At 42.5% G+C, this 18980-nt stretch overlaps 1 protein-coding gene across 1 annotated transcript; it reads left to right on the top strand.

The window, feature by feature from the left end:
* The first annotated feature begins 2178 nt into the window (after positions 1–2178).
* Positions 2179–18233, top strand: ERICH5 (glutamate rich 5). Its single transcript, XM_071421979.1, has 5 exons — positions 2179–2245; positions 4848–5135; positions 8968–9387; positions 11357–11473; positions 14450–18233. The coding sequence occupies exons 1-5, from the start codon at positions 2179–2181 to the stop codon at positions 14470–14472; spliced, it is 915 nt and encodes a 304-aa protein (XP_071278080.1). The 3' UTR covers positions 14473–18233.
* Positions 18234–18980: the final 747 nt, after the last annotated feature.

Raw genomic sequence — 18980 nt, 5'->3', positions numbered from 1 at the left:
TAATAATAATACTGATCTGTTACCAGGAAAGCTCCAGTAAATGTGTGGTGTGACTGGGGGGATTTCAGATTGTAACCTCTGCTAAAGCCACTGCAAAAGAGACAGCATGTCCATAGCCATCCTTCAGGTGCCACAGGTCACATGCTAACCCTGAATGAGGAGATTCAATTCAAAAAAGAAAACTGATCTTCTGACAAGCTAAGCCTATATCTTCATTCTACAAATATGAACAGAACATATTTTTTTCAATAGGATGAAAATATGCAAAAAATACAGTCCTGCTTTGATTTATAGTCTGGTCAAGTCTCTGCACAATTACACACCAATGCTGTGTGAACACCTGCAGCCATTATTTTCTAGTTTTGCACATCAGAGCTATTAAAAGTGACAGATTGTGTTCTATGATAATCATTGCATTTACAGCAAATGCAAACATGTTCATCTGATTTTCACAGGGCCATGCACTGAACTATCCCCTGTATTGTCAGGCAGACAGATGCAGCTCTCTGTTTCAGATTACTGGGAATTTAGAATCACAGTAAGGCACAGTAAGATCTGAATTAAAGCCTTTCTTCAGCCACCCTTGAAGCAGCTTTACTATGAGAAAGGAAAGGAAAAAGGAAAGGAAAGGAAAGGAAAGGAAAGGAAAGGAAAGGAAAGGAAAGGAAAGGAAAGGAAAGGAAAGGAAAGGAAAGGAAAGGAAAGGAAAGGAAAGGAAAGGAAAGGAAAGGAAAGGAAAGGAAAGGAAAGGAAAGGAAAGGAAAGGAAAGGAAAGGAAAGGAAAGGAAAGGAAAGGAAAGGAAAGGAAAAGGAAAGGAGCTGTGGAGGAAAATGGGTCAGGTGGAGAAAGGCTATCTCATTAGGGAACAGGGAAAACCTTGAGGTTAAATACTGTCTGTTGCAAATACTGGGATATCTGCAGACCTGGATAGATTTTCTGCCAATAAACGCATGCTAAGGATGTGTGTGTGCACATACATAAAAATATACATGTATAAATACATACATTTTTATACCTCTGTGTGTAGCCAGCTTAAATCCAGTGCCAATACAATGAGAAACTGCATTTTCTAAGGGTCAAATTGTGCAGAAATCCACAGGTGCAGATTTCTAAAGACAGTAATTAGTTTGATGAGAAAATCTTCAGATTGCCTCCTTTCCAGAAAATTACAAGGCATGTACTAGGAGCTAAGTTTCAAGGTCATTGCTATCCCAGGCAAAACAGAAATAGCTGTTTCAGAAGGCAGCTCTCTGCAGTTCATAAATCAGCATCACAGAACAGCCTTCAATGGACCTACAAATATTTGAAACAATGAAACATTTGGCCTGAATTACTTGACACAATAAACAATTTAAAATATTTTATTACTTGTTTAGGTACTGGTCGTCCTGTACCCAAAGAGTCGAGAAAAGAAGTCATCAAAAAGAAAACTTTTGATTAACATAATGTCTTGAAAAATCACTGTGATTTGGAAAGTAACAAGATTCTGATAGATATAAGGTTTTCTTATATCTATCAGAAAATAGATATAAATTTAATTGCTGCAGTAGGAATAATATCTAAAATACTCAAAAATCTTAACAGCTAGTGAGCTCTCAAATAAGTGCAACAAGTTTGGTCATATAGTACTGGCCTGGAGAACTTAAAAATTATCAGGGCCTTAGAGAAATCTTCATGAAGTTTGCTTTTGGAAGTGTATTGCTGATTGTATATAATGGGTCATAGGTATTTGTTACTTTGCCTCTGGATATACAGCTATCCCTAAATGTTCATAGTTTATATTTAATTTTAATTTCCCAATTTGTATTCCTGAATAAAATAACTAGCTTAATATAATTGTTTCATTTATTTGCTCTTAAAGGTTTGGGGTTTTTTTAGCTACTGTTATGTATAAGAAGCTTGACTAGGCCAATATTCAAGCAGCAATCAATTTATTATTTAATATGGTAAAGTATGAGCAATACAGCACTGGGTACAGTGGGGGAAGTTTTCCCTCCAACTGCACACTGATAATTGAGGGTTACAGGTATTTATAGGGGTACTCATCAGCTTTTTCAGCAGTTTCTATTTCCAATTGTTTTCTCATCAGCAATTTTTATTCCAAATTATTACATCACAATTCTATACACTATTGTGATCTTAGTTTCTCAGGATGTATCTGAAAAGGAGTATCCCAGATGGTGGCGGTCCAGTTTCCGAAAGAAGAAAGACGAATCCCATCTGGTGGAATCCAGCTCCCCAGATGTGGGTCCACCTTTTAATTGCAGAGACTTACAAATCCAACAACAGTAATGTCCAGCTTCCCTTTGGTTGAAACCATAAATCCTTGAGGTGATGTTCATGTTCCTTTCTCAAGCTGTTTTTCTCTGCTTCAAATAAGGCGTGAGACAAGCATATTTCCTTTATTTATATTCCAAAGCTATAGTTTCAAGGATACAAGTAATATTCTAAAATTACTATACTTCAAATCTAAAATACTATACTTCAAAAGGTTATTATTGCAGAGCTCTTTCTGGATTAAATGCAAGCAAAAAGCAACATCCTTAACACCTTAATTCCAATGCTTCTAAATCAATCAGGGTTAATTGCAAACAAAAGATAGGTTCAAAGGCCTTTTTCCATGCTTTATTTTCCTCAGTTATTATTAGAATTCACAGCTCTCCCATTGTCGGGGTCCACACATTTCACATTCACAAACACACACGTCACCTGTTTGTACCTGACACGAAACACAGCTTTGTATTTCACACTACCTTGGTACTGCCTTCAGCTGGGGCAGTACCTGGGTGGTTTGGATTAGAGGCAGAGAGTCTGTGGAGAGGTGCCCTGCCGAGGGGAAGGGATGGGATGGAAAACCTACCAAGGATTTTCATCTGCCAACATCATGCTGCAGCCACAGTGTCACTTGTATGAATTTCTTTGGGACTCTGTACAAGGTCTGTGCAATCCCGTGCTCCCAGAAGGTGGGAGGGTGGCAGAGAGGCAGTGTGTAGCTATCCTGGGGGATGTGTCTGTGCTGAGTGCTCTGCAGAGGGCACACGTTGGCCAAGCCTGGCCTGGCCGTGGCGTTCCGGCTGAAACTCTGAGGTGCAGCCCTGTCCCAGCGTGGCCCTGCCCGTGCCCAGCTCCAGCACTGGCTCTGTTATGCCCAGTCTTCCTGCCCAAAAGATGCAACTTCTCCTTCACACAGGAAGAGGGAAGACCATGACATTGTTAATTAGTGTTTGTGGGAGTCACCTGCCAAAATGCCGTTGGGCTCTCATTTCTATTTCTGTATCCTCTCCAAGGCCTGTTTAAAGAACATGAAGTGCAGAGCACCCCCGGTGAGCCTTGCTGCCAGTACACACTGACCCGTGCTCCTCTCTCTGGCCTTGTAAACCCTGAGTTCCTTTCTCTGCTGCATCAGTCAGCTGGATGGGAGATGCACTCTGCACAGCTCACCCTTTAGTTGGGACAGGAGGGAAGCAGGTATAAAGCACTGCAGGCAAGAGAATGAACTGAATGTAAACTTCCCTTTCTTATTTCCCTCAGTGCCCAGTGTTTGATGAGCCTGTCCTGGCAGCCCATGCTCCATACTTACTTCTCTGAAAGGTCACAGAAGAAAGGTGGGATATCAGGTATGTTTCCTGGCATGTCAGGCTTCCTCAGCTTCGGAGTCCCAGGCACTTCTATTTCCTACCTGTGGCAGCAGAGCAGTGGGATGCCTGGGTGTCTCCATCTGTGCTGTACAGGAAATCTCCACGTGCTGTGTAGGGAACTGAGCTCGCTCCCACCACAGCAGTAAGGATTTCACACCAGCAGCATGAATGTTAAATATTTCTGAAATTAATTTTCAAGTTGCTAAGCCCCTTTTTGCACTTTTGCTTTTGTTGTCACAGAGCAACACATTTTGCTAATTGTAAAGTTACCAGCATTTCAGTGTCTAGCGTCTCATAGTAATCTTATATATAGCTACATAGAAATCTATAGAGCAATGGATATTTTTTCTGTTGTTTTCTAAAAGCATCCTGAAAATTAATTCAAACTGAGGAAGCAGAAACTATTGCAGAAATTATTGGAGTTATTGCTACTGCTGTACCTTGGCTGTGGAACATCACAAACCCTGGAAAAATGTTGAAAAACAATATGATTTGTCTGAATAAATTTATGGGTGGATAAAAAACGTTCATTTAGAACATAATCAAATTATGTCTTGGGTGCAATACATACATTATCTGCTCATGCAAGCAAATGTGTGGCAAAGATTCTTCATTCTTACACTCTGGGAAGTTTTTAGGTCACCTCAGCATTCCTGGACATCTGTTGATTTGCCTATAAATATAAAAATATTATCTTTATTTTACCTTTCAAGCTGATGGTAAGGATGTTGCAGGTGGCCGCTGAACCCAGAGGACTCTTTTTGCCTCCGAGTTGCTGAGACCCCAGGGATCTGTCTGTCTGTCCCTTTCAATCCCACGGGTGCATCCCGCAGCTGTTCCTGTGTGCAGAGAGGGCTGGCAGCGGGGCTGCGGCTCCTGTGTGTTTACGAGCCACCCCCGGGATGCCCAAACCACATACAGGTAGTGCAGATAACCCAGCCCTGCTGCTCCTCTCCCCGGGTCCGGTCTGGGGTTCCCTGCAGACACCCCACACCCTCAGTCTCAGGTTCACAAGCTCAGCCACATTCACGGACCGCCGAACATCGGCGTGGCCTCCGAGTCCGTCTAAGACAGCTGCCCAGACCTGCACCCTCTCAGCCGGGCTGCGGGTCTCCTTCCTCTACCCGCTGCTATCGTGGCTCGAAGCTTGCTAGGGAGGTTTACGAGCACACCCCCAGGGTTAAACTCCGGGGCACACGGACCTGCAGTCCCTTCCCTGCGGCTGCCACTCACACCTTGTGGCACCCTGACACGGCGCAGGAATCCGCCCCGGGGCAGCTGGCCAGGCCTGAGCGCCGGGGGAGGCTCCAGCGCCGGGGCCGCCCCCCGGCTCCGCAGCTCGGTGCTGCCTGGGGCCGCGCCAGCCGCGCTCCGAGCCGAGCCGAGCCGAGCCGAGCCGAGCCGGCCGTCGGGAGTGGCTGCAGAGCCCGCCGGCCCCGCCATGGGCTGCTCCAGCAGCGCCCGCAGCCGCCCCCAGGAGCCGCCGCAGCTGCCGGGTGAGCGGGGCGGGGGAGCCGGGCGGGGGGAGCCCGCAGAGCTCTTCGGGGATGCGGGGCCGCGCTGCGCTCAGGTGCTCCCGTCCCGTCCCGTCCCATTCCATTCCCTCCTGTCCCGTCCCGTCCCGTCCCATTCCATTCAGTCCCGTCGCGGGGAAGGCGCCGCGGGTGCGCGTCCCACAGAAACCCCAGAAGCGGGGCCAGGAGCCCGTCGGGCTTCCCTCGGCTTTTAATTCTGCCCGCGCCGTGGAGGGAGCTGCGCCCCGCGAGTGATGGCTTCGAAACTGGTGTTTCTTGTGAATGAGTGCCCAAGTCACTTCCACTCGGCTCCGCAGGCTTTTTTTTGTTTGTTTGTTTAATTTCCAGGTAAATCCTGCTGTTGGTCTTTTTGTGTAGTACCTTGCCAGTCTAGTACCTTGCCTTTCTTTCCTTCTTTAAAAGAATAATGAACTGGCAATATCTGACCCCGCTATCCTTCCTTTTTCTTACAAAATCCACCCCGACATAGTGTGCAGCATCAACAATGTTCCTGTGGCTTTAATTGGCTCAAGTCACAGCAGACTAATTTTGTGAGCAAGGTGTATTTGCGGGATGTTCCATAAGAATATCCTTGCTATTCAGTAGAACTAAACAGAACTTTGTTTCCATATTCATCATATTTTCAAACCAAGGAAGGTTTGGAAACACTTCTATAAGAACCTGAATGCTGCAGTTACAGGAATTGTCCTCTCCAGAAAGATACGTCTCGAAGGCAGACCCAAAAAAGTTGTTTGCATTTCATTTTACTGCATTTCTTGAGTTCTGATATTCTTGAGTTATGATCTGTTGCTGTTACTCTGCCTGCAGCATCCGTGGTTTTTGCATGGGTTTATATTCTGTGTGTTGTCTTGTGGTGCTGTGGCTTGTGACTGCAGAGAGGAGAGCAGGTTGTGGGCTGAGCATTGTCTGTGCCCCCACAGAGCCAGCACAGATCTGCTGAAAGAATCAGGAGAAACCTCTTTATGCTGTACCTGCTGTCTCAGTCACCTGGTCAATGTACCAATTGCTCTGCCTTTCCAACCTCCACTAAATGATACCTGCACAAGAGCACTAAAGGGCTCAAAGAAACAGCAGAAGTCATTTATTCTGAGTATTTTAATTATTCTGTATAAAAGCATGTTCCTGGCAGGATAGGTCATGAAATGTTCTAAATACATACACTAATTTCATGGCAAGGATGAAATGCAGTTTGTAATTACAGCTGAAAGATCTGCATTAATTTGGCAATCACTAATCAGATGTGTTAACAATTTGCTATTTACTTTAATAAGAAAAGATAATTTTCTTATTTTTCTCTAAATAAGTTAATAGAGGAAAATGGGAAAAAGTATTTCATTTTCTTCCATTGATGTGTAACTCATAAAATTTTGAGGCTTTTCCAAAAGGAAAGAAGGCAAAGAGAAAATACTGTAGCCATGGTCCACATACATTCACTGTGTTTTTCTTTTTTCTCCAGCTAAAAGAGTCTACAGCAGGAAAAATAAAAATTTTAAATTTAAAAACAACAAAACAAAGAATCCTAGGAATGCTGACTGCCACATGATGTTCATTTTTCTTGGGGATAAAGATATTGAACAGATTACTGAGAAGATTTATTTTTTCCATATTAGGGAATTCTTTGCATTTCAGATGAGAGCACAGGAATGCTTCCAGGGTTTCCAGCAGTGCAGATCTTGTTGCATGGCAGTGTTTTATAATCCAATTTATATAAAACATTTTGAGGTAGAGAGAGCTAGCTGGAAGTTATAGGGCTGGTGCTTATAGCTGCTGCAGGAAATTCTTAGTAATAATAGATTTGAATTGTTTCTTTTACTGCTAACGTGAATTAAAACTCTGTATAACATGCTGATTTTCATGGCTCATTTGTTTCTGTCTGTAGGCTTTAAATGATCTCTCTCCATCTGGCAATGAGCAAGGTGAAGGTGTGAAAAGTGTCTAAAGGGATGAAAAATAAAAATGTGAAAACATCAAATTTCTGGTCTCTGAGCATACGTTACTTTTTTAATCACTGCTTAGAGTAGCTTAAGTTAAACATTTACTCACTATTATTCTGATTTGGTATCTGTTTCACTTTGAACTTCATTTTAGGAAAAGGAGTGCTTGGGAGACAAGGTGTAATAGAGATCTAGAGAAAGCAACCAGGGAAATATATTTGCCGTTTCTCATAATGCAAGAACTGCCACTTGATGAAATGACCAGCAGCAGGCTTAAAACCAGCCAAGATGTGTTTTACAGGGGGTGTGAGTGGGCTGCAGCCCTCATTCCCATTGGGTATAGTGGAGACTGAGTGTAAACAGGTTCCAAAGGGGCTTGAACAGGTTGACAGAGGAATTCCACTGACAGATTGACACTCAGCCCCGTGGGCTGGGGCCCCCTGCCCCTGGCAGCTGTCAGAGGCAGGGTCTTGCCCTGGGGGGGTCTGTTGTCAGAGACCCATTGCTGAGTTTGCATCCTGTTGTTGCATTCTAAATTGCCATACCACTGTGGATTTGGAGGGGTTGTTTGGAACTTGGATGATTTGACAGTTCCTGGGACAAATGAGATTTTATCTGTCTCATAGTCAAAATTGCCTTCTGTCTGTCTCGACAGTCCAGATTCTCAGTTCTTGCTCTTCTTCTGTGTTAGCCATCCTTCCCTGGGTCTGTAGGCACATGCTGACAAGGTGACTCTTGTTGGGGAGCTGTTTTGTTTGAATGTCTCAAAAGAACTCTAAACTTACTTTAATGGCAGCAGTATTCAAGCAGATGTTTTAAGGGCAGGGTGTACTACTTTTTTTCCTGTTCATCTATGTCTATTTGAACATGTGTAGATGTGTTCATCGGTGAACAGTATCATATGGTTCTGCTTACTGGCTTTGACACTGCAATCATATTTTTTTCAGAAAATACAGTTTTTCCAGTTTTGTAATTATTATATAAACAGATTTCATGCTTGAATTACCAGGGGTTTCATCCTGACATTCTTTAGGAAAAGGTTAAGTACAAGATCCTGTCAAACTGAATTTCATTAGAATGTTAGTAAGTCAGTCTGATAGGTAGGTATAGCTCATTTTGAGTCTTCAGCTTTTATCCTTAAATACCTGTCAAAGTAATTTTGTCAATTCTTTACTCATAATTTTTTTTTTCTGCCAAACCCCATTGCTTTGCTAGCCAATAAGTTGATGAAAGATGAAAGAAGTGGAAGTTTTAATTTCTTTAGGCTTCCTGTTACTGATTTTTTTTTTGTTAGACAAATCATGGTATGAATAGTAGTTTAGTATTGAAAAAGACAGACAAAGTGGTTTTTGTTTTAAGAGGTGAGCACTGCTCATCCTCTGGGCTTTCAGGGGTTTTATTTAGTCCACCTGAAGGTACCACCAGAACTTCTCACACACAGCCCAGGACAGCAGCTCCCTCACACTCCCCACATTGATGCAGTGCTTGGTTTGGGGCAGGAAAAGGTGCTTCCTTGCAGTGTCCCATCACCAGCAAACCACCTGCACACTGCAGATTCAAAAGGGGAAATGTAATAGAACATTGACTTGCAAACAAGTCTGCTCTCTTAATATGAAAATGTATTGCATGCATCAAATGGAAACTTATTTTTACTGTAAGAGCCACACCATCCTCCACTGGATATGTGTGGATATGTGCAGCAGACCTGTGAGGGAGTGTTTTCCCTAGCCAGGAGGGAGCTCTTTGTCAGGTACTGCTTGTGTGGTTCACTGTGGGTTTAGTTGTCATCCAGCTTATGTGCCCATTCACCAATTATCTGTAATTCTCTTTTTCCTTCCTTGCCCTGCTGTAACTAAAAGCATCCTCAGGTGCAAACACCCTGACTGCAGATGACCATGGAACTGCAGCTGCCCAAGCCCAGCTGGAGCCAGCAGAGCGTGTGAGCCTTGCCTCGGAGGAGAGCAGCCCAGGCGAGCAGCTGCCGGGAGAGGAGGCTTCAGCCACGCTCCGGGACGTGGAGGGACAGACAGAGTCTGTCAGTAAAAGGGAGGAGCCAGAGGGCACCGAGCCGCTGCCTGCAGGAGAGGAGGAGAGCTCCGAGCTGCCCTCTGTGTGGCGAGAGGAGAGCAGGGGCCCCTCACCACCGGCACCAGGAGAAGATGCTGGGGCACCATCTCCAGAACCAGCAGAGGACAGTGGGCTGGTAGAGGGCAGTGACAGCTCTCTAGTGGAAGTCGTCGAGAAAGTACATATTACTGAAGAGGAGCACCTCGCTGAGGGTAATATTTGTGCTTTCATAAATTCAGGAGACCAAAATTTACCTCCAGGGACTTCTGTGTGGGTCCTCTTGGCTTTACTAAGAGCCTCAAATGAGCTTCTGGAGTCAGAATTTGGTCCAGGGAGTCTGTACAATGTGAGGCATAGAAGAATGTGGCTGGGGAAGCCTCGGATTTACAAGTCCAAGCTGTAATAAATTTGTTCAGCATTTCCACCTCTTCTATTTAATTTCATGTCCTTTTTATTCTTAGCAGGTAAAATGTCCCACCATACCCCTCATTTAAAACATTGTATCTCTGGGTAGCTCAGAGACATTCCTTAATATTTGCGCAGCCCAAGGCTCAATTATTTAGTCACATGTACTATATATTAAATTATGAATTACTAATTATTAATTGTGTGTCAACTGTCCCTGCACACATAAAGCTGGATGTAGAAGAAAACGCATCTCTTTGATGCACACTTGGACACTTGGCATCTCCAGTGTGTCCTTGAAGCTTGGCTACAAGACAAGCATAATAGAAGCAGTAGTGGAGAGATATAGGGCTGTTTTTGCACCAATGCTTGGAGATGACTGGGTGGGGAGAGAGACTGTGTGAGGAAGCAGTGGTGTCTGAGGTGATGGGGATTTCCATGTGCTGTGGAGGACCTCTAGCAGGAGGTGTGCTCCTTCCTGGAAATTGCAGGCTATGCTCCTCCTTGGGCTAGTGCCCAGAGGACATGCACTAGCCAAAGATGAACATTTCACAGGAGGAATAAAATTTCTCCTAAAAGGTACAAAGTAGCTCAGTAAGGAATCAGATGCATTCCTGGGGTAGCTCTTCTTCAGGGAACAAGCAGGTGAAGCACATGCGGAGTATTTCTCTGCAGGGAGACATCCTCACTCCACTTGGGCCTTGCAGAAGTGCGAGGTGCAGAAGGACTGATCCATGTGAATTCCAGAGCCAGTTACACACACTGCCACTACTCCTGTGGCTTTGTGCTGCTTGTCTCTGAACTGGCTCTATGAATCCCAGTCTTTGCTCATCCTTTGTAGCTGAGCATGGTTGTTGGAGTGCTTTGTTCTCTCCTGTGTCTCTTCATGGAAGAATTTTGTCCTCTACATAATCATCTATCCTTTGGGATAAAGCCTTGTTTTATGTAAGCAGTAAATGACGGGTTGCTCACCTGTTAAACACACATCCTGCCCAGCTGCAAACTCCAATTTCATTATTCACCATTTGTAAGCCTGAGGGGCGTGCCAGAGGCAGAGCAGCACACCCTGGACCTTGTGCTGTCACATCTCATCAGTAGAAACATGTTTACAGTTGTCTGTCTCTCTGAAGATGAGTTGTGTGGCTTCTAGCACCGAGTGATGTGTGCAGGGAGAGTGAATGAAGCTTTTGGGGAAAAGAGTTTTGCTCCTATTATTTCCATGGTAGAAGGAATGCCTTAACTTGTGTGCGCTCTCTTCCTCTCTTCTGAGGAAGAAGGGATTTTCTATTTTGATGCTATGGTACATATGATACTTAGCATTTGTTTTGCTTTCCCTTTATGCTTTCATAGCTATGGGAGGAAATGAGTTAGGCAGCAGCTTCCCTGGGAAAGCAGGGTTTCAGCCAGACTTGGATGTCACCATGTTTTCTATTTCTGTTTCTTTTCTAATTGCAAATAAAACTGCACATCTTTGAAATAAAATACAGGAAAAAATAATTTGAGCAGAAATATACTCATTATTTCCTTTGGATACAGCATCAAGGGGATTTTGTGAAAGCATTACGAGAACTTCATGAGCATGAGGCAACCATATTTCAGCTGGATGATGAAAAGTGTTTGTTTTCCTGTTTGTTCTCTCTGGGTTCATTCAGGGGATACCTTGATAATGTGCATTGGAGAGTTTACAAAACAGAATCAAGTTTACAGAAAGAAGCTGGGACACTTGGTGCTTTTTTTAGTGGATCCTAATTTGATCTCCATGGTTACCATTCCCAGGTGAGACGGGAGAACAGGTGGAAACTGAGCTGCTCAGTGAGACAGTAAGTGAAGGGCCTGAAACAAAAGAAGAAGAAACAGGAGAAGCTGTGGATAGCGCAGCAGCGACAGAGATAGGTATGTTGACAGAGGAGGGAAGGACCACATGGGTTATTGTTTAAGAGACAGCAAAGACTGTCCTGTCCCTATTGAGCATATCTTGTTATTCCCCTGTAGGCATACAGCTGCTTTCTGCATTTTTACACAAGAGAATCAAAAATACTTTACAGTAAAAGACATTTTTGGAAGCAACCAATTGGAAGTCATGTTTTTTACATAGGTCATCTTTATATAATACACGAGCCTTATCAGTGATAACTTTTCCCACTTTGGGAAGAATGATAGACTGTAACATGCAGTCTTGGAAAATAAAAAACCTTTGTTAAAGTCATGACTCTGCTTATTATTATTTGCAGGCTTGTCTTTGTAAGCTAAACCTTAATGCTGCTTTGTGATTTCCATTCTGTGCCAGTCATTTTAGATCCCCTTGTTCTCCTTATCAGCTGAAATCAGCAGTGTGGTGCTGTGATGAAAGCACATTACACAGCATATTCAGTCACATGGTGGGAAGGAAAAGTCACAGGCCAAATAAAATTCCTCTGGAAAACTGTCACATCAGTGAAGAGAAAAATTAAAGGGGATAAGATTATCCCTCTGGCAGACTTTGAGATTATGGTCAAAATTCTGTCACCACTGTCTTGCTACAAAAGTTATTTCTTCTTCTTCCTCCACATTCACTAAGAACCTCACATGTGAGTCTATCATGTAAGGTGCTCACATGCCCCAGAAGGCAGAATTAGAATCACAGAATAATTTAGGTTGGAAAAGACCATTGAGTCCATCTGTTAACTCAGCCCTGCCAGGTCCATCACTAAATTTTGTTCCTAAGTGCTGGATCCACATGTTTTTTGAACACCTCCAGGGATGGTAATTCCAGCACCACAGGTTACCCCGTGGTATTGCTGGAATGTGGAAAAGGATGAGCAGGCAATGCAGCTGCCCCTTTCCCCCAGCAAATCTTATTGCAATAGCTGGAATCACCTTCTCCCTCTCTCCTCCCCCCTAATCACTGTTGTACTTGGTCATGCTCAGAATCTCTCTGGGCTAGCAGGTATTTCTGTATTTCAGAAGAGAACAGCTTCAGCAGACAGGGTGGCAGATACCTTACATCAGTGTCTTCCATGACTTCCAAAGGAGCCCCTTGCACCTGGGGTGAGCAGTCTTTGGTTCCTTCCCAATGCTAGGATGTGTGGCAGCCTTAGGGCAAGCCAGCTGTTGCACTGCTGCTAATGCTCCTGCCAGAGGGCTAAGGGAAATGGTGTTCTTTGTTAAAAGCTCCTATGCTTTTGCAAAGAATCATCTCTCTGTGCTATGAATTCAGCAAAGCACTTAACTTGGTTCTAGGAAACCTCAAAGAACATCTTCCTGCTCCTGAGGAGTAAGAGAATCATAGAAAGGCTTGGGTTGGAATGGACCTTAAAGATCACCTAGTTTCAACACTCCTGCTGTGGGCAGGGATGCCACCCATTAGATCAGGTTGGTCAGAGCTCCTTCCAACTTTGTCTTGAACATTATTAGAAATTTCACCCAGTGATGATTACAGCTTTATTGAAATTCTTCCTGCATTTGCATGCTTTGACAGTATTCTCCCCAAGAGTTTTGTAAGGGAGCAGAAAGAGCAGCCCTACTTCTGTGTCTGTAATGCATTTCAGATGATAGGAGTGCACTGACCCAGCTCAGAGAACAGCTGCAGGCAAGAGGAGCAAACAATGCTAAGAAGGGAATACTGATCATTTAAACCTGGGATTCTGTGTAAGGGAGCAATTCTTCCATCTTGAAAGGATATTGGAGAAATAAAGCAAGATTCTGGGCAGGAGAGCAAGACTGCTTAAGGGAATGGAAAAATTCTTACTTTGAGAGACATCAAAAACATTCACAGCTTTGTCTCTAGGAGGGTATGACTAAGAGGATACAAGCTGATCCTACTTCAAAAAAAGTTTAAAATAGGGCTCTAAAGGTAGCTGATATCCACCTAAGAACAAGGGAATGCTCAGTAACATACTAAGTGTTGAATTTGAAACCATTAAAGGGACTTGGCTTTTTTCATGTTATATTAACAATCTTCTTAGTCACAGAGAATCACTGCAGTTGGATGTCTTTTATTGGTCACCTTCATTCCCATGCAAAATTTCCCACCTTTCCTGTGTTCCTTACCCACCCTCATGGAACACCACAACTCAGTGTGAGGAAGTCCCACATTCTCATGTTCCCTACCCTTGCTGAGTCTCCTAGCTGGGAAAGGAGTACTTTGAGCTGGGATGGCCAGACCCTGTGATTTCAGCCAGCCACCCCCTTGGGCACTGTCTTTTAGCTATTGAGTGAGCCCCAGAGCTTCTCAGCTGCTGATGGCCAACAGTAGCTTCAGGGGCTGGACACAGTTCCTCAGCCATACTTTGTCATGGAATAGCTGAGGTAGAAAAATACCTCTGGAGCTTGTCTGGTCCTGCTCAAGCAGGAACAGGTTGTTCTGCTGGGTTTTGAATCCCCAGGGGTGGAGACTCCATCAATTGTGTGCAGCCTATTTCCATAACTTAAATGTCCTTACAGTAAAGGAAAAAAAATAATCTTGTCTTTAAAAGGGCACTTCAGTTTGTACCCTTTTTGTCTCTTGTCCTCACTTAGGATTTACTGTCCATGAAATGCCTGCCTCTGTGTCAAATCTGACTGGAAGGATGTAGTGATTTCAAAAGTTGTTAAGAGAAAAGGCAGCAGGGTGAGGAGGAGAAGAGACTGTAGCAGTGACTCACAGAGGTGATGTTAATGTCTGTGACAGGAACTGTAACTGTGTATGATGGGATGGTGGAAGAGGAAGCAGAACCAGTGGTTGCTTTTAGGTCCATACAGAACATTCTTACAGATTTGGGAGAAGAGCAGATATCCCCTTCATCCTGTGATACTTCCAGGGAACTTTCACTTTGAGTTCCTGTCAGATTTAGTGAATATCAAGTTATACCTTCAATTAATTGCTAAATTAATTTTCTCCATGTGTTTCAGAGACAGCTAATAACAAGGAATAGAAGTTATGTCTCAATGAACGTCCTCTTCTTGGGCCTGCTCTTCTGTTCACATGAATATTTTTAAATTTTATTTGGTTGGGAAAATATAAAGGCTTTTATGGATTGAACCACAAGCTACAGACACATGAATAGGAGGCATCAGAAAAAGTTTTATATAATACAGATTTTTTGAAGTCAAGCTGCCAGGACTTTAAGTTTTTGAAATACTCAAACTTTCATCTCCCTGCCACAGAGTGCCTTCTATACACACCAGCATAACTTTTCAATAGCAGTTTGATCATTCCTTTTTCAATTAGGAGCTTTTCCCAGGTTCAGATTAACTGGCTTCAAATTGTTGAGACCTTCAACCAACATTACATAGCATGAAGAATAGAGTGTAGCTTTTTTCTCTTCAATTACTGTATGTAGGCAGGTCCTCTGAGTGCCTGGACTACCAATGTAGGCAGCTGCTCACATGTGCAGCATGTAGAGGACTGGGAGAGGAAATTTACCAAGCTCTAACTAAATGCAGAGGTGAGTTTTCCAGAAAATAGAAGATAACAGAGTGCAGTGTCCAGGACCCAGCTGTGTGCTGCTTACTCCCCATTTTTAAATTCAAATTTTTTGAAGGGATTGTAGTACAATACAGGGGGCATTTTTAATTGAGTGGGATGTTTTAGTTGTATAAATCCTAGAAGATAACTTCACAGCTGTTAACATTCATGGCCAATAATAACCTGTCTTAAGCTGTGTAGCTCTCCTCATATGCATTTGTGGCTTCTAAAATGGACTTCTAAGAGAGAAAATACAAAACTGTCTAAGAGACAAATATAAGCCTGTTCCCAAAGAAAAGGTTATCTATTATCTTTCTCTATGCTATCAGGGACTGTCTGGGTTGTTTTCCAAAATGCTAAATAATAATTTTGGAGATGAAGCTGAATGGCAATACTTTCAAACAAATTTCCTGTGAAAACAGGCCCTGGATAGGATTTGTGTTTTGGGTCAGATAAAGAGTAGAAATTTGTTCTGGTGCTGAATGTTGCAGGATCACAAAATCAATTAGGTTGGAAAACAACTCTAAGTTACTTGAGTCCAAATGTTGGCTGAAGACCACGTTGTATACTAGGCCATGGCAGTAAGTGCCACATCCAGTTATTTCTCATCCAGGGACGGTGACTCCACCACCACCCTGGGCAGCCCATTCCAATATTTAACAACCCTTTTTGTGAAGAAATTCCTCTTGATGTTCAACCTGAACCTCTGCTGGCACAGCTTGAGGCTGTGTCCCGTGCAAAGGAACTCCATATCATACATTGCTGGGGACTGTGTTTACAGGATCTCTAGCATAAGGATGTAGGACATGGAGAAATGGTCAGTTACCTAAAAATGGCAAGCACAATGTTGCTCTTTTATTAGCTTTATTGTATAATAGGACTTAACAAAAATCCTAATTGTCACCAGCAAATTATACAAATCCCCTCCTAAAGATAATTTCATACTGCATGCACGTCTGACTCCAGCTGACTCTGATTTGTATTAAATAATCTAATTGATATCCTTGGCCTATTAACCTTTTGTATAAGCTGATAGTTCTTGGCTGTATCACTAAATCTAAGGTTTTCTCCTTAGCAGCATTCTTATGAACTTGTCAGTTTCATTTAATGTCAACTTCCTGTAGGCAACACTACAAACTTTTAAAACCCAAATGCATACATTTTTTTTAGGGAATTTTTGCTAGGTGGATGTCACTTTTAATTTATTTTTTAGTTTTTCTAGCCTTCTGTAACAGAGAAGCTAAAAGAAGCTGCTAGGTCTATTTAAAAATCCATTGACATTAAAGTGAGCATCAAAAATACAAACAGAAGTAGTCAGTGTTTTTATCCACATACTCAAACCATCCCATGAAAAGAAGCCATGAAAAACAACACCATGCACTTTCAAGGGTTGGGGAACAGGTACTGAGCAGAATGAGAACACCCCAAAGTGACATGGGACTGGGCTGGGTGTACAGCCATGCTCCAGGATGCCCCAGGCACTTCCATCCTCAGCTGATTTCCTCCTGTGAGCTGGGAATTCAGTTCAGCCACCAGCACATGTACTAGCACAGCCCCACTCCAAAACACAGGAGATTAAATCGGCAGAGACAGGCTGCCTACTGGCAAGATCATGAACTGCAGTCTGGCAAGCATTAAACTATTTTTAAGCATAAACCAACGAGAGCTCTGTGACAGAGATCAGTAGTATTCATAGCAACAGAGAAGACTGAACTTGGAAATAAAATTTAAAGATACAAGGGACTCAAAATGACCTGCTCACCTCAGAGTCACTCTTTCTACCACTGTTGTAACAAGGAAGACAGGTGACTGTGTATGTTCTTCCTCACAGTTCAGCTTCTTCAGGCCATTAAGCAATGCAGATGAAAACAAGAGGAATATAAACCAGGCAGTGACTAAACAGTAGCAGTCTTTCTCAATCATCTTCATCCTTCCAAAGTCTATAATACAACAGGTGAATTCTCTTTTTCCTCTCCTAAAGAGGAAGTATGCTTGATACTATGTTAAACATGAAAAGTTAAATCACCTAAATTATCAAAATGTGCTTGCTAGAAATATGCTGAACACTCCTGTCCTGAGAAATAAGACATCCCTACCATGCAAATTTTATTGTGATCTAGTATTCATGGTCTGGGAGCTACCAAAGCTTGTACTATGGATAAACAGCCACTGCCTGCAGTCAATTGCCCCTGCATACCTGGGACTACTCAGAGGTTGCAAGGAGCAGAAATTCGTCTGTCCAAGAGCTTTCTCATGTTAAAGGCTGGGAAAAGGAGGATTTGCTGCAATATTTGTGTTTACAGGATACACCTCCAGATCTCAAGCAACATGTTGGTTTTTTTTTAAATGCAGTGAAGCATTTTTGAGGATTGTTTTGTATTTTATCAAAAGCTAAATGATCTTCAGTCCTCAACTTCATCCAAGGTAGAAGTAACCATTCCTCACATAAGGGAGTGCTGGGCAGTGCACTTGAAACAACAAGCTTAATTTCCAAGCTAACAAGAAAGTTCTGGTAGAAATTTTTTTTCTAGTTACCAATAAACACAGCCCTAGAAGAGGTTAAATTTTCACCCTGTCAGCTCTGTGCAGACACATACACACACTGTAGGGTCTCAGAAGATCCCAGCACATCTGGCTGGCTGGGGCTGGCTGTTTCACTCAATGAGGAACTGCTTTTAGGTAAACACTGCAACAAGAGCAAGTGCTGGCAGAAGAAGATTGGGACAGTTTATGTGGTTTAAGAGAACACAGTTTCATTAAAACTAGGTACTGAAATTTATTTTTTGCATTATTTAACCTGTAGAGAATATTATCACTTAAAGAAGAAAGAGTCTTACTAAAAGAAACACTTGGTAGAACATACACATTTCAGTACTTTATACATTGCTTAGCTTTCACAGAAAGAGGTGTTTTGCTGTGTTTTTTTAGTTACATGTGATAGAAACAGATTTTAAATGCCAAAATCAGGATGGCACAAGATGAATTGCAACTTTATATTTTGCATGCAGCTCAGTCTAGCAAAGGAAAAACAAAACCCTGTTTTTAACATATCTCTATTTAAAACAGGATTTGTTAAATGTCTATGTACTTAGTAGTTTGCAAATTAACCTCGGAGACAGGCTTTTCATATTGGAGAATCATGGGAGTTGGCCTTTTTGTTTTAAAGAATAGAATCAAATAATATAACTCTGCTTAAATAAAATAAATGTTTTACACTTCTCTGTGGAAGGCTGATTTTTTATTTTGAAAACTACTATGTTAGAGCTGTAAATAAGAGTGTTTATTACAGTTACTCTAAACTTCCTGTATCAGAAGAATACATATCAAGAAAATGTCTTGAAGGGCTTTGATTTAAATATATAGTCTAAAAACTACAACTGTCTTCACCTGAAGAATCATAAAGCTAAAAGGGAATTTCTGTTCCTGAGTTTTTGCAGAATGGCACCTTACTGATACAAACACTTAATGGAAGCAGTACGTTCTGCCTTGTTAGCTGCATCCAGCATGGAACTTTTGCCAGGTGTTTGATTTACATCTCAGTCTCAGACTGTCCCTCACTGTGGAGAGCAGTGGTGTATTCACTCTCCTGCCACCGAAATCACAAGGAGGGCTATGATGGACTTTACCGGCCAATGCTCAACTCAGCACGCCACAAGAACACCGCAGCTGCCACCTAGCGCTGGGTTCCAGGCGGGCACAGCAGGAAGGCAGTCAGCAGTAAGGAGGGATAAACCACTGGGGTTATAAAAGCTGAACCAGCTCATGTTCAAAACAATCGAAATCAGCTCATGTACAGTGAACTTGAACTAAATCTCCTACAAATCAGTGAAATAGATGCCAACCAAGTAATTATACCTAAACAAAACTGTAACAGAGAAACCTAGTATAAATTAGGAATTAAACTCCATTTAAAAGTTTAAATGTAACTCCATTAAATTACATTATTTTTAAATATTATTAATTAACAAAATGAAG

Source organism: Agelaius tricolor, unplaced genomic scaffold (genome assembly GCF_023055355.1).
Source record: "Agelaius tricolor isolate 1412-34295 unplaced genomic scaffold, bAgeTri1.0.p SCAF_2, whole genome shotgun sequence".
NCBI classification, from domain to species: domain Eukaryota; kingdom Metazoa; phylum Chordata; class Aves; order Passeriformes; family Icteridae; genus Agelaius; species Agelaius tricolor.
The sequence above is the reverse complement of the archived record's forward strand: the minus strand, read 5'-3'. Positions and strand labels throughout refer to the sequence as shown.